This window comes from Stigmatopora argus, chromosome 1, assembly GCF_051989625.1.
Source record: "Stigmatopora argus isolate UIUO_Sarg chromosome 1, RoL_Sarg_1.0, whole genome shotgun sequence".
Classification (NCBI taxonomy): domain Eukaryota; kingdom Metazoa; phylum Chordata; class Actinopteri; order Syngnathiformes; family Syngnathidae; genus Stigmatopora; species Stigmatopora argus.
In genome coordinates this window covers 16,511,357-16,525,199 of record NC_135387.1, presented here as the reverse complement: position 1 = coordinate 16,525,199, position 13,843 = coordinate 16,511,357, and the positions used below count along the sequence as shown (strand labels likewise).

At 38.9% G+C, this 13,843-nt stretch overlaps 2 protein-coding genes across 12 annotated transcripts in view; one reads left to right on the top strand and one right to left on the bottom strand.

Moving 5' to 3' along the window:
• The window catches only part of LOC144076020 (band 4.1-like protein 1), a 37,565-nt gene extending 26,703 nt beyond the window's left edge, over window positions 1-10,862 (top strand). For 3 of the 8 annotated variants that reach the window (XM_077603553.1, XM_077603586.1, XM_077603594.1), the window contains 13 exons: window positions 2-246; window positions 609-647; window positions 2,085-2,114; window positions 3,244-3,399; window positions 3,665-4,621; window positions 5,503-5,553; window positions 6,303-6,707; window positions 7,050-7,265; window positions 7,797-7,856; window positions 8,366-8,455; window positions 8,557-8,637; window positions 8,774-8,887; window positions 9,103-10,862. In XM_077603553.1, the coding sequence (XP_077459679.1) occupies window positions 2-246; window positions 609-647; window positions 2,085-2,114; window positions 3,244-3,399; window positions 3,665-4,621; window positions 5,503-5,553; window positions 6,303-6,707; window positions 7,050-7,265; window positions 7,797-7,856; window positions 8,366-8,455; window positions 8,557-8,637; window positions 8,774-8,887; window positions 9,103-9,108 (2,450 nt within the window). In that variant the 3' untranslated portion in view covers window positions 9,109-10,862. The remainder of the gene's footprint in view (window position 1; window positions 247-608; window positions 648-2,084; window positions 2,115-3,243; window positions 3,400-3,664; window positions 4,622-5,502; window positions 5,554-6,302; window positions 6,708-7,049; window positions 7,266-7,796; window positions 7,857-8,365; window positions 8,456-8,556; window positions 8,638-8,773; window positions 8,888-9,102) is intronic. The other 5 variants (XM_077603556.1, XM_077603567.1, XM_077603562.1 and 2 more) reach the window with 5 other exon arrangements.
• Window positions 10,863-11,153: 291 nt separating this feature from the next.
• cntn3a.1 (contactin 3a, tandem duplicate 1) overlaps window positions 11,154-13,843 on the bottom strand; it is a 69,458-nt gene continuing 66,768 nt past the window's right edge. For 3 of the 4 annotated variants that reach the window (XM_077603520.1, XM_077603513.1, XM_077603531.1), the window contains exon 23: window positions 11,154-12,302. In XM_077603520.1, the coding sequence (XP_077459646.1) occupies window positions 12,211-12,302 (92 nt within the window). In that variant the 3' untranslated portion in view covers window positions 11,154-12,210. The remainder of the gene's footprint in view (window positions 12,303-13,843) is intronic. The other variant, XM_077603541.1, reaches the window with a different exon arrangement.

Sequence of the window (13,843 nt, the reverse complement as noted above, 5' to 3'; positions counted from 1 at the left end):
GCTTCAGCTTTAGGTAACAGTATGGACCAATTATCTCAGCGAAGCTTGAGTGAGCGAACACAGTTCATGTCCAGAGAAGATCTCGACCAAGAAGGCAGCCTGGACTTAGACCATGATCAAGACCACTATCCGGACCACGACCAAGATCATGGTTTTGACAATAACCAGGACATAGAGTCGCACCAATATCAAGATTACATTCGCTCTGCAAGCATCGCAACATGTAACAAGACTTTGGAACTGAAGGTAAGAGTCAAGAAAAAGCTGATAATGTCTGCTGATGAAAACAGGTGAAAACAACTTACATTGAGCTACATTGAGTTCAATAAACATACAAAGGCTATGGTCCATGAAAGCACATATCCTCCTCAGCTTCCGTTTCGTTTGACATAGGTATTCACCATCCCTATTTTCTTAATCTTTTGACTTAATCTCTGGTTCTCATCATCTCTGAAGACAGTTTAAAGATCCCCCGCTTGTAAATCTCCTTTTATTTTTTCAGGTGCCTCTATAGGTTTTCTCTCCTTTGGCTGCTCTAATAGTATCCCTTCCACTAACCTCTCCCTCCTCTGACCTTTTTTTGCCCTCCGGCTTGTCTCCTGCTGCAGGCAGAGGAAGCAGCCTTGCCAATAGACATGAAACCAGAGGTATTTTGGCATCTGTGTGTACGACTGACTGATTGTAGCTGTTGTTCGTCTAGTATTGCACCTCGTGTCTGCACTCTGTTGCTCTTTTATGATGGCCTATCCCACAGTGAATGCTATCTCCAGTCACGTGATGATTTCACAGAGCTCGGATGCTGATAATTGAATTTAACACCTTGAGTTATTATCGGTTCAGAAAAAAAACCCTACCTGTTAATAGTTAAACAGCCTTATATGAGCTTTTTTTGTCCAGCACTAAGCATAAGGCACAAATCATACAAATGTTAACACAATAACAAAACAACAATAACAAAAAGGTTTTACAGAAGCTAAATAGTTGTATTCCCTTTTATTTTAAATGTTTGAAAATGTAGAGAAGACCAAAGTCTCAAATGACCAATATGAGGGCACTGAGATCTTTAGTGTCAGTTTCAATGAAATTGTACTCTTGTGATCAAAGCATTTCTGACAGTGCTCACATTTTCTGAAAGATGGGTTAGTATAATGCAAAAAAAAGAAACGAAAAATATTCACTATTTTATAATAGCCTCTAATTCGTCAATAGGTTACATACATAACGAAACAAACATGGAACACGTAAAGGTGATTAAATTCTCGTTTCAAATTGAGTCCTCTCTCTCGCTTTGCTTCATTTTAGAGCCAACTCTCATCTCTCTCTCTATGTCCTCCGGGATCCATTCATCACTGAATGGAGTTCAGTTTTTGTCCCTGTTGGGGCAAAGCTATGTGCAGGTGTAGCATAGCAGACAAACGTCAAGAGTTCAGAAGTATACTGATATTGTCTGTTCTGTTTAATAAAATACCCTAGCCAAAACTGTCAATAGTGCAAATGGTCCAGCACGATGCAATTGTTAAAAAAAGGGAGAAAGTAATGGCTTGGTTACAATCCACTAAAGGCGTATTGATTTTGTAGTGTATATTACAGAGATTATTTTATTAGCACTACCAACATAACAATATGAGCTCAAGTGCTCTTACCTGGCAGTGTTTTTTTCTCTAGTCGATTAATCCCTTGACACTTTTCTTGCCAACAGCCAGGTTTTAAAAATCTAAATATTTGATTATCAATGTAGATTTTTAATGTGAAGCCCTCTGCACAATGATACAATTATTCAAAAGCCTTGCTCACTCGGCTACACGCAGATAATATCATTTATTATGTAGCTTTAAAAGCATTAGGAAGTAAAAGCAGACCTCTGTGCTCATGTTTAGCATGGAAATTTATATAAAAATAATCAATTGGCCATTACTGAAAGGATTGCTTTATGACAGTGAGAGTATTTGACTGGCTGCCTTCCTCTTTGGCTATGCTTTTACACTTATGCATGCATTTTAATCAAACTAATTCAACAAAATCACACCATCTTCTGCTTTACTTAAAACGCCTCATCTCACTTGGCTCGCTACCACTCGGACAAGGATCTGGCCATGCCTCGGCCCAAGCAGGAGGTATTTGCCTGTCTTTTACTTGTGTACTTTGGTTTACTCTCTTGCAAGAACATAACGTGAACCCATTTTACGTTTGCATCAGCGTATCAATCACAAATACAAGCCATTGTATATTGAGTCATAATAAAAGACCCTTCATTAGTCACATTGTGTATTGTTTCAACAGGCATAAGTTGAAATGAGAAAATAGCATGTAAGAGACAACGTAATGAATTTGTGCTAAATATATTAAAATATATCTTTTTTGTTGTTACTGATTCTTGTTTTTAAACAACTAACAATCCAAGGAGTTGAAAAATAAGTCTATGATTGTATTTAGAGGCTGTCGGGTAGCAAGTCTTTTAGTTGGCAAATAAGCTAAAGGCCTTCATACATCACCAGCGTCTGGAATTGAATTTGTTTCTACAAAATGATAATGTTCACCCTCATACTAGAATCTAGTATTTGAGGGTGAACGTTATCATTTTGTAGAAACAATTTCAAGTATTCTAGTAACTAGACTGACCCTCTAGGATTGGAAACAATGGGTTGGATATGAAATGAACATGCAAATTACATCCAGGAAGGCCAGATCCCAGGGTTGAACCACATTATTTCAGAATTTGGGCGTACTAACCACTCAGCCACTGTGCTGCTATATGCAAATAGTTGAAGATCACCAAAACTATTCATTTCATGTGGCACTTTCCTTAGTTTTGGAAACAGAGTAATCTAGGAAAAAGCGTGGTAATCACTAATGATTACTTTTAAAGAAAAAAAAAACGGAGTCAACAGCAACAACAAAATTAAATGTTTAGATTATATCTGCCATTTTATATGGACACAATTGACATTCTCAGATTTAGTGCTTTACCCAAAAATTAATTGGCCATCTTTTAGCACTTGTATCTTTATTGGTAAGAAAGACACATTTTTTCAAGCAGTCCAATAAAGAAACACATTTTTTTTTAAATGCAAATTTGTCAATGGTATAAAAATAAATTATGAACCAAATCAAAGATGTGTATTCTTGCATGGAAAACATCTTTGCTTAGGGGGGATCAATTTCAACATTGTTTTTTTTAACTTGCTGTTTATCCCTCTATCTCTTTGCCTTTCCCTCCACTGTGTGTTCTCACTTTGTGAACAGCAGTTTTTGGACAAGCCTGAAGATGTCCTTCAGAAACACCAGGCCAGTATCAATGAGCTGAAGAGGGCCTTGAGACAGCCCAACAGCAAGATTACCCAGAGGGACAAACGTACCTGCTCGGCTACTTCTCCTGGAGGAACCCCAGAACGCAAACCTGTAAGAAAGAGATTTGTTTCCCAGATCATGACATTACTGTTGGGACCTTTTGGCTCGGCCAGGAGTCCAAGTCTCATGTAGCCATTCCAAATATGACTTAGTGACGGGAAAAAAAACAAGTGAAAAAAAACACATCTTGACATATTAGAGTTATGATGTGTTTTGCATTGCCCATTGATTTGTCTTGAATCCCTTCTATTGTTTCATTGGGTAACATGGGAGTTTCACGCTAGGCTAACAAATTGTTTACTCTATGTCAACATAGGCGACTGGTGAAGCCAATTTGATTGACAAGCAGGAAGCTAATGGACAAATGCTGAATTTTGCCTCTAATGTGGCTGGAGACATGTTGATGGTCGTACCTTGGGCTGAGGAAAATTGGGAAACGTTCAACTTTCAAACTGCACTACATCCTAAAACCAATTTAAGAGCAATGGGACTAACCGCAAGAAACCCTCTGGATGCTCCTTTCACCACTAATAATGGCCATGGTTCTGCATTAACAAAGTATGGCATTCATGAAAATGGAGTCAGCTTTCAAAAGGAAAAACAAAGACATGAAACACTGAGCATGGATGTGAAGTGTTGCCAGTTCCAGCCTCAAGCGCTCTCAGAAAATCTGGATTCTGGCTCTGAGGAAAAAAGAGACTCATCAAATGAGACACAAAAAATGCAAGGTCTTAGTCCTGAAGATATCAGCAAATCTTTGAATTCTGACCATGCTGAATCTACTAAAGTGGTTCCTCTAAAGCCACAGAGATCAAAAAAATCATTGAGCAAAGACACCAAAGCCTGTTCTTACACTCAAAACCAATCAGAGTGGAACCTCATTGGGGATTTAGGATTAATACAATCAGACAGTAAATTCTATGAAACAAAGATATTAGAAGCTAATGATAGCCTGCGCTCCGCCACAGAAGGAGTCAACGATAACTCAGCAATTGTAAAATACCACAGCGGGGCCGGACTGTTGCATCATGAAGAGCAGGACGTGACAGAATCCAGGGGTGCAGCAAGCACAACATCAACAAGTGGTGAGCTACACGAAGATGATGAAAATAACACAGACTTTAACGCACAGAAGCTCCTGTCTCGATTACCAACAGTTCCCCCACGAACACTTCCTCTAAAAAAGCAGTGGTCTAGGGATCGCCACAACAACACTGACTGCAGCCACATCCACTACAGAACCAACCAAGACGCCGCCAAGAAAAAGCAAGCGGTAAACCAAACATCCGCCAACATCTGTGTGCCCATCACGGGGAAGTCAAACATTGCATGAGCTTGACGCAATGACATGCAAATCTTGTGTTTGCCATCTCCAAAATCAACTGAAATCACTCGCTCATCCTTCCGAACTCATGTGATAGAGAAAGCAAAAGCCATTGATCGACTCAAATCTTGTCCACCGTCCAGCAATCTTTTTTGCTTTCCTTTTGCTGCCCTCTGCAATGCCTGACATCTGCTTGACCATTTAAGAATGGAACTTAACGCTAATCCTTCCAACATCTTCACATGACTAAGGTGGCTACTGTTGCAAGAAGCGCAAGACTTTTTCCAATCATTCCTTCGTCAAACTTTATTGGTAAATGGCCCTGAAACTAAAATGTCCTGCTTGGCATCTCTGTAGCGAAACAATGTAAAAACTTTAATGAAACAGTAAAAGGCTGCAGAGCTGCCAAACCTTTCTGGGTTTAGGCATTCATACATTCCATTTCCCAATAAAAACACTTTCCCCAAAGATGTTTTTTTCCCTTCATTTTGAAATAAAAAGTGGAAAGGTTCAATGCATGGCATTGTATTTTATTGAACTGAAATAGACCGCATGCTTCCGACGATAACTTTAACGAGGATTTCTCCCGTGTGTTTGTTTTCCAGTTTAAGAAGCCTCAGGGGATGACTTACTCTATCATGTATTATACAAAAACTCAACAGAGAACATTGCAAACTTCTTCAACTGTCACAAATAATGTTTGCGCTCATTGTGCTAATGAAATTTCATTATTTAGGTGCCATTAGGTAGAAAGTCATCTGAGTGAATTTTAAGGTTTTGATTCATTGTCACCCTTATGATAATGTTTGTGATTATTTCTTTTTTTGTAGGAGACCCCACCGGCTCCTTCCATTCATGAGGAACCGCTCAGCGATTCCTCGGTGAGTCATCACTCAGCACTATACTTGATATTATTTCTGTTTCTTGCTCTTATCATAAAATCTTTATTAACCACTCAGCCCAGATGAAATATAATATTTTAATATTATTCATCCTCATAAAACGATTAGCCGAAAGTTACTCCTCTCACATTACATTAAAAACAGCACTTTGTACCACACACTCGAGCAGGGATGTGACTAGTAAGTACAGTAATTATATACAGCCATTAATGCATTTCACACATCTAATTATTTAAAATTGTCATTCTTAATATTGCTTAGCTTCACTTGATTATTCTACTCATCAGCATCAAAACTAGGGATCATCACTGACAATTATGACAATAAAACACTAGCCGAGACTTGATGAGAATACTGTTACCTTGACTATATTTATTTTTTTTTAATTGTAAATCTGTTCACTTCAGGCTAAATGTATTTGCCTTGTTCTTTACTAAGCAATTCTGAAAATGTCTCATACAATGGATACAAATCCAAAGGAAAAAATCCTTGATTGCTTGATGAAAACAAGATTGAGTGAGGTACACAAAAGTAGTCTTTTCCTGATATTTTTTTGCAACAATATTACAAGAATCATATGAATGATCTACCAAAAGAGTAGCGAGACAAAGTCCTACATAGTCTTTAACCTAGCGCAATTATACGTTATGCTGAGAAATTAGGTTAGTGAGTTTTTCATCACCTGCGGTGCAGGGCAATGCCTGAGATACTGTGGACTCTCTCTGTAGCGGGGGCTTTGGGAGAGACGTTTGGGGTCAGTGTCCGAGGACGACCAGGACCACGACATCTCTTACTTGAAGGAAACACACCTGGGCATCGAGCGCAAATGTTCCAGCATCACTGTCAGCTCCACTTCCAGCTTGGAGGCTGAGGTCGACTTCACCGTCCTCACCGACCTGCACACAGGGATGGAAGAGTTCTCCCGGGGCATGTCCGAACTGGGCGAGCGGGATTTATCGCCGGATGGGGGCCTGCGCTTTGGTATTGATTTCTTACAACAACAAGGTCCATCCGAGCTATCACCTCCGCTGGCTTCTGCGACTCCTGTATCCAAAGGAGCAGGCGATAGTCCTCCAGCTAAACACATCCAGGCTGAAGAAGTCCGGATGGAACCCAAGCGGCCTGATGTGCAGGTAGATTACACATTTTCTTTCTGATTTACATCTAAGTTGTATTTTTTAAAATATTAATCAGTTTGAAAAAGTTTAAAAGCCTTTAGAGTTTTATAGTTATGAATGTAATTGTTTTTTTTTACTCTGTGGCTATGTAGGTCACATTGGAGTCTAAACCGACTGTATTGCCATAGTATTATGGAATATTCATCCCTTATAAAAATCCATAAATTAGCCATACTGGACTAAAAGACACAGGGCTCAAAGCCAGAGAAAAAAAAGTTGATAAAAACTGCGTTCATGGAGCTTTTGCAATCTGTTTAGTGTACACGACAACATTTTGTGCTGTGTTCTCTTCCCAAGTCCGTAGTGCCTAAAAAGCCAAAGAGGTCAGTACCGGTCTCATCTTCAGTGGACAAGGAGCAGTTACACAGAGAAGCCAGTCGTGTCCCTGTCACCACATCCCAGAGTCGGGAAGCTAGCGATGTCATCGCTGCAGTGAGGAAGACAGACGTCAGGACAGAGACCCAGCCCAATGGGTCAGAGGTCACAACAACTATAGTAGAGTTCACAGATCAGGTGGGTTCATAAATTTCTTCCTCCCCGTCGGGATTACTGCAAAGCGATCAAAAGATCAAATCCATAAAGGCTGGGTCAGCACAGTGCTGAGTATTTAGCATGTCTGCCTTACAGTGGGGCTGTCCTAGTCAATATTTCATGTAATGAGAAAAACCAAAAAAATGTATAATTTAATAATTTGATGTCATGGCAATTAAGGCATCCAGAAAATACAGTTTACTATTTTCACATTTAATTATGTTACAGCCCCACTATAACATTGTGATTTTTTTCCTCCAAATGTATTAAAGAAAATAAAATAATAATAAAAATGATTTCAGATTATCATAACGGGGAATTGTCTGTAGATTTTCTAGGCAAGAGATAAATTTAATATAATTTCTAATGAGGAAAATAGATGTGAAAACAGTGAAGCGTTTTGAATACTTTTTGAGAGGCACTGTACATATTGTAATCTATTGTGAGCAAGCTTCATTCTTGGAGGGGAAGCAAAGTTCTTTTTGGTTCTTGAACTCAAACTTTTGGTTGCAGGACAACAGTATGACTGCCCTGAGCGAAGTGTCTTACTCCACAAGACAGAACGTGTCCCCTGTGAGTATGACCAGCAGGACTTCCTCTTCGGTACTAGTTCCAAATACGTACAGCACAAGCACCAGCAAACACAATGCATTATGCAAAAGACAATGACATCTATTCAAAGATTTGTGAGTGCTGTCTTGATCTTTGATCATTTTCAACAAAACGGTACACAGTTCTTCAAGTCATTAGTAAAGAGTCATTTATAGTAACACGCATGCTCAAGTTGTTTTACTTGTTCACTCAATTGCCTTACCAATGGGATTTCCTTGATGCCCATTTTAGGGTTGTACACCATTTGGCCTAAGGGGGCACTACTTTAAGTTTTAAAAGCTGATTTTTGCATGACAGTCTTTTTATTATAATAATCTTCTACCAGTGTGTAATATTGCATTACAAGTATGATGGATAAAGAGTGTGTTAGTTCAGTATATATTGAACTAGATGGATATAGAGATTAAATGGCATTCCGTAATGGTAAGTGAGTTAACATTTGGAGCATGAACTGCTTCCCTCGCTCACAGGTTCATATGGGAAGTTTTGGAAAAGAGAGAACGGGGTCTCCCATCCTCGTCACTGAAAATGTTACATCGGCAACCACGCAGGTTACTAAGGTAAACAATAAAAATGTACTACGGACATGACTACATTTGATGTGGAAGGTGCAGATTATCCTGAAAGGTGTTGAGTGCGTAATGTGCCGTATGTACGGCAGACGGTGAAAGGGGGATACTCAGAGACCAGGATTGAAAAAAGGATCATCATTACAGGGGACGACGACGTGGACCAGGAGCAGGTAAACTGCACACTTTGATGGAAACAATGTTAAATGGCATTGTAGGCTGGAACTGCTGTCAAAACATTAAGCTGAGTGATGTGATTCTTCAAGACGGTGTGTGCAACTCTGTGAGGATTTCTCTCTGCTCTCATAGGCTCTATTCATCGCAATCCAAGAGGCAAAGCAGCAGCACCCAGATATGCAGGTGACCAAGGCGGTGGTTGTCAGGGAAACAGAATCGTCCACTGAGGAACGGCATGCATCAGAGGTACAAAAGGCCATCTTGGGTCCTTTTAAACTTGCATGCAAGACAGTGATACTGCTTCAAAATTGTATGTCATTTCTTTCTTTAGTTGAGTTCATGCTTATATTTTTCTAACAGTAATTTAATTTGAACATTTGTTCTGTAAATTAAGTGACAAACTGTATTCGGGTATTGATCTTTATGTAGTATATTACACCTCTATTCTCTTTGTTCTACAGTCTTGATTTCATGAGATTCCCTTTACACCGCCCGTGGAAAAGGAACTCTTTTTGACTCATCTCTTCTATTCTGATTACATGGAGACATATCTTCATTACCTTGAAACAGAATGCTTTGGAGGTGATGCTGCAGGGAGGGGGGAAAGGTGAATAACTTGCCCTAGAAACAATGTTTCCTTTTATACTTGAAGAGGATTCTATTCATTTTTGTGCCATGGTGGCACCCTTATCTCCACGATGTCATCTTTCATCACGGGCCATGGAATGGTGATGTAGAAGTAGATTGCCTCATTCCTAAACCTCCTGCGGTGTATCTTTGTGCATTTAATAACTTTTAAGACTACTGAAACGGATGAATAGTTCTGGTCCCACCTGCATTGCACTGACTTCATAGGTACAAATTTGAAAACAGAAAAGAACAACAATGCCTTCTAGTGGCATCATTAAGCCGCGCAGTGTGAATTGAGTTGAATTCTTCTATAGTAGTGGATAGTGTTGATGAAGTGTGATTCATTGTACATTGGATGGACACTCTGCCTTTTGGTGTAGAAAACAGGAATTACTAATACACCTTTCCAAACAGTAGTCCAAGCATGTCAAAAAAAGAGCCCAGCTTCTCCCCTTCTTTTTTCAGCCTAAAGAGCTCAACTGCATATTTGTGTAGTGAGTAGATGAACTTTATCACAGGGTTTCTGCGACTGTCTTTCAGATCATGTTTGCATGGCATTGTCTTTGCATTATTGGGATTTAATTGAGTAATGCATTTAATCCAGTGTGAATGATAATAATTTGAGGTTGTAATGACAGAAACAACAAAGGCCTAATTAATCACAATCCAAATCAGCGGTGTGACGTGTAAAAGAGGAAATTTCACTTCCTGACGGGAAATGAAAAGTGTGACGCAAAATAAGGTGCAGACTAACCAGGATTCGTAATGCCAACACTCAATGATGGCAGAGATAGTATACCCTATCCTTTCCACCTCAACTAATCAATACAATTTAATTATTCAGAGCATACATTTTCTCTCGACCATAATAATGACAATAACAAAATGCACCAATTTGCAGTTCCATATTTTATCCGTGCTTCATTAGCATCATCAAGATTGTTCCCGCAAGATTTGTCTTGCAAAGTGTAGCACTCTGATTATAATTAATTTTGACAGTTCAGATGTGCAATGTGCCAGTGATCAGTTAAATGAGATAACGTGTGATACTTTTTTGTATTAACTAGAAATGTAATTGCTCCAGTGCCAGGTTGCCAAGGTTGTATTATTGTACTGAACATTTTGTTTGTACTCTTAAGAAAAGTGAAGCATTTACTTGTTTAGTGTAGCACCTCTATGTTTCCTGTAAACAATTTGCAAGAGGGCCCAAAAACAAAGTAGTCAAATACCTTGTAGTGACTTTAACCGGTCAAAGGTCAGTGAAGATGTGAGGTGCTTGCCATGGTTTCAGTGGACAATAAAGGGCCCAAGCAACATAAAGATGGTTAACCATGCATAAACACAGTGCATATGAACTTGTCACCTTACCGTAAATCATCTTGGATCATCTTGTACACGTGACGGAAACGTGCTTGTCCCACCCGAGAGCACTGCAGAGGCTGTGGACCTTTTGGACTTAAATTGACCCCTATAATGGAGCCCTCTGTAGTCTGTAGTCTTCCTTCCACTGCAGCTTCATCTCTTTGTCGTGCCGTGTCTTTGCTGTACATTGTACTTGCATTCCTCTCCAATAAACAGGACAGGACCTTGACTGCTGCTTGTTTTCCTGTAGAACAATGTTGCTACGGTTCTCATGAAAATCGAAGTTACTTTTATTGTCTATAAGGCAAATTAGAATATACGCCGCACCTAAATTAAACAGGAAAATATTTGGTCTTGGGTCAACAGCGTTTTCATGAAGTCCTTGTGCAGAGAAAATAATTGAGGGCCTTGGAAGGGCTTAAAGGACATTTTGGTTGCGTAAAGAACACAACAAACAATAATCTACAATTCAGTATCATTGCTACTAAAAAGAGAAGGGAGAAAAAAAAGAATCAAGACGGACAATGGCATCATTTTTTATTAAAAGCTTGTTGAACCATCTGAACATCCATCAAATTAGCCAATCTAAACCGATAACAGCATATGACAAATAATCTATATTCTGGAAGCAACCCAGATAAAGTCAAGTCTCTCATGATGAAAGACAAGAGGAAGGTGTGTTCTTTTGAGCCCACATTGCCTGAACGAATGTAAAATATACAATACGTTGTGGAGAAACAAAGTAGGAGAATAAATGAACAGAAATGTTGAAAAACTACCACAACATGGATCCTAATAGAAGACTTAAGGCTCAAATGGGACCTGAGGATTCCATACATCGAGTATACAACGCTCAGCGTGCTGATATTATGCACTTGGTGAGGAGGAGGGTAAATGGAGGAGCAAGGTAAGAAACTGATTCACCAGGGCTCGCACAATGAGCAGGTTTGGCCTTGTCACGTTTATTCTTCACAGCTTTGGTTCAACTGTTTTATGGCAGATGGGATGCAGCTGGAAAACATAAAACCATGAATACAATTTAGGTTTAGTCACAAAGTTCCTAAAGTGGAGCTTGTCACAAAGCAAAGGACTCCTTTTTTTTCTCCCAGGGATCAGCAAGTTTGTTGTTCTTCTTTTTTTTTTGCATTCCAAAACAGTCCGAATGGAGTAAGAGGAGTAGCTTCCTAAACTACTCCTACCTAGAATGTCACTTAGAAAATCACTTCTTTTTCCGAAACGCCGAAAGGGAAAAATCCAGGAAAAGTCAACGAGTACATAACTCCCAATACATGACACTATCCATATATCAGAAGTGAGGAAAGAACAAAACACGTCCACAACAGCTGTAGGTCAATTCCTGTCACATATGGGCCACTTCTTAAAAGGCCAGTTCCTTTCAATGACTCCTCAACACAGCATGAAACGGAATCTTCACAAGGCAATCTTTGTAGCTAGAAGAGGAGAAGAAAAACGCAGGCGGGTGGGAGACAGGATAAAGTTAAGAGAAGGCTCCCGGCCTTTTGTCTTTGACCTGCTCATCCTCTTGAAATTAGGCTGCAGTGTGAACTTCCTGACAGTCATAGCACGGTCCTGGCTGTGAAGATGAGGGCAGCAAGGTTGGTCACAGGAAACGATGAAGATATTGAGGCAGCCCCTGTGGCAAAGGAGTCTTTAAAAAAACACAAACACACACAGAAAACACATATGATGGACCTTTTTCCAACTGAACACTAGCGACAACTACAAATGCAATAAGCTCAAATACAGGCACTGTATCCCAAATAATAATGTTGAGAGTTGTTTATGTCAAACTGAGGGATGTTCACACATCCTGTAGACAAATAACATAAGCATAAATATGATGCAGTACTACTTTTGGAGTAGGAAATTCTGTAAACTTTACAATGTAATTTCAAAGTAGTATGGATTTATTGGAATGGACCTATTATTAAAACAATAAAAAGAAGGTTGGCTCTTAAAAGTGAACCTATAAATGCAGCTGGAGAAATGCATTAACCCATTCAGGTCTCGAGGGTGGACAGTTATTCACCCTTTATTCAGAAAATGACTATTTTGGGGCATTTAAAATAAATAAATGTTAGCAGGGTTAGGTACACCCTAACCCTAGTAATATTATTTTTCAAAAATGTTTACTATAATTGTATTTTCAAACTATTTTTTAATAATTATAAATACATTTCTAAATTAATACAATGTTAAAACTAATAATGTTTACAGACCAAAGTAGTTTATAGTTGTTGTTTGCAGTTAAATGATTACAAAGAAAATCATAATTCTTACAATAGACTGGTGCCGAGGTGGGCAAACCGGTCCCCAAGGGCCGTTGTGGGTGCAGGTTTTTGTTCCAACTGATCCAACACAAACAGTTTCCTTTCTGATGAAACAAGAAGCACCTGACTGCAATCCACTTATTGCACTTCTAAGATACCAGAATGGTGAGAAGGTTTCCTCTTATAGGTTGGAACAAAAACCAACACCCACTGTGGCCCTTTCTTGAATAGTTTGCCCACCCCTGTGTGACTTGTGTTTGTCAACAAAATAATTAATTGTTTAATAAAATAGCTGTAAAATGCCTGTTACTTAAACTATTTTGAATGTATGATAAAATAATTCACATTTAAAAATATTAATAAATTAATAAAGTACAGTCATTGTATCTTTCCTTGTTACAAGTATATCAATCAGTAAGTCTATGGTATAGACTGGTGAAAATACAAATCTTCGTGTACCGTATAGACTCTATACGGTACATGAAGATTCTTATTTTCACCAGTAGATGGCACTAGTGTGCCGCACAAAGTTTGCACTTTACTTATATACGTACTTGAACAGTAGCTTACTTACATTATCTTAGAAATGAACAGTTTGCAAAGGAGTCCAATGAAAAATTTAATGTCTTTAATTCCCTGCAAATAACTGCTACCTTCTTTTGAAACCAATCAGCAGTCATACTAAAAAAACAAAAATCAACCTGTTCAAACAGGATGGTGGAAAATCAAACATCTGAACCAAGCTGCTCTTCCCTCGGCAGTATTGCGAACGAATCAACTTGATAGGCCTGTATTGTTTTGTTCCTCCTCAAATAAAGTTGGTCTCAAATCCAATTTTGAGCAATACTAACAGTCATAGCAAAGATCACTGACAAGCACTTTACCATTCGCACATTCCAATCCATGCTTTGTTCTCATA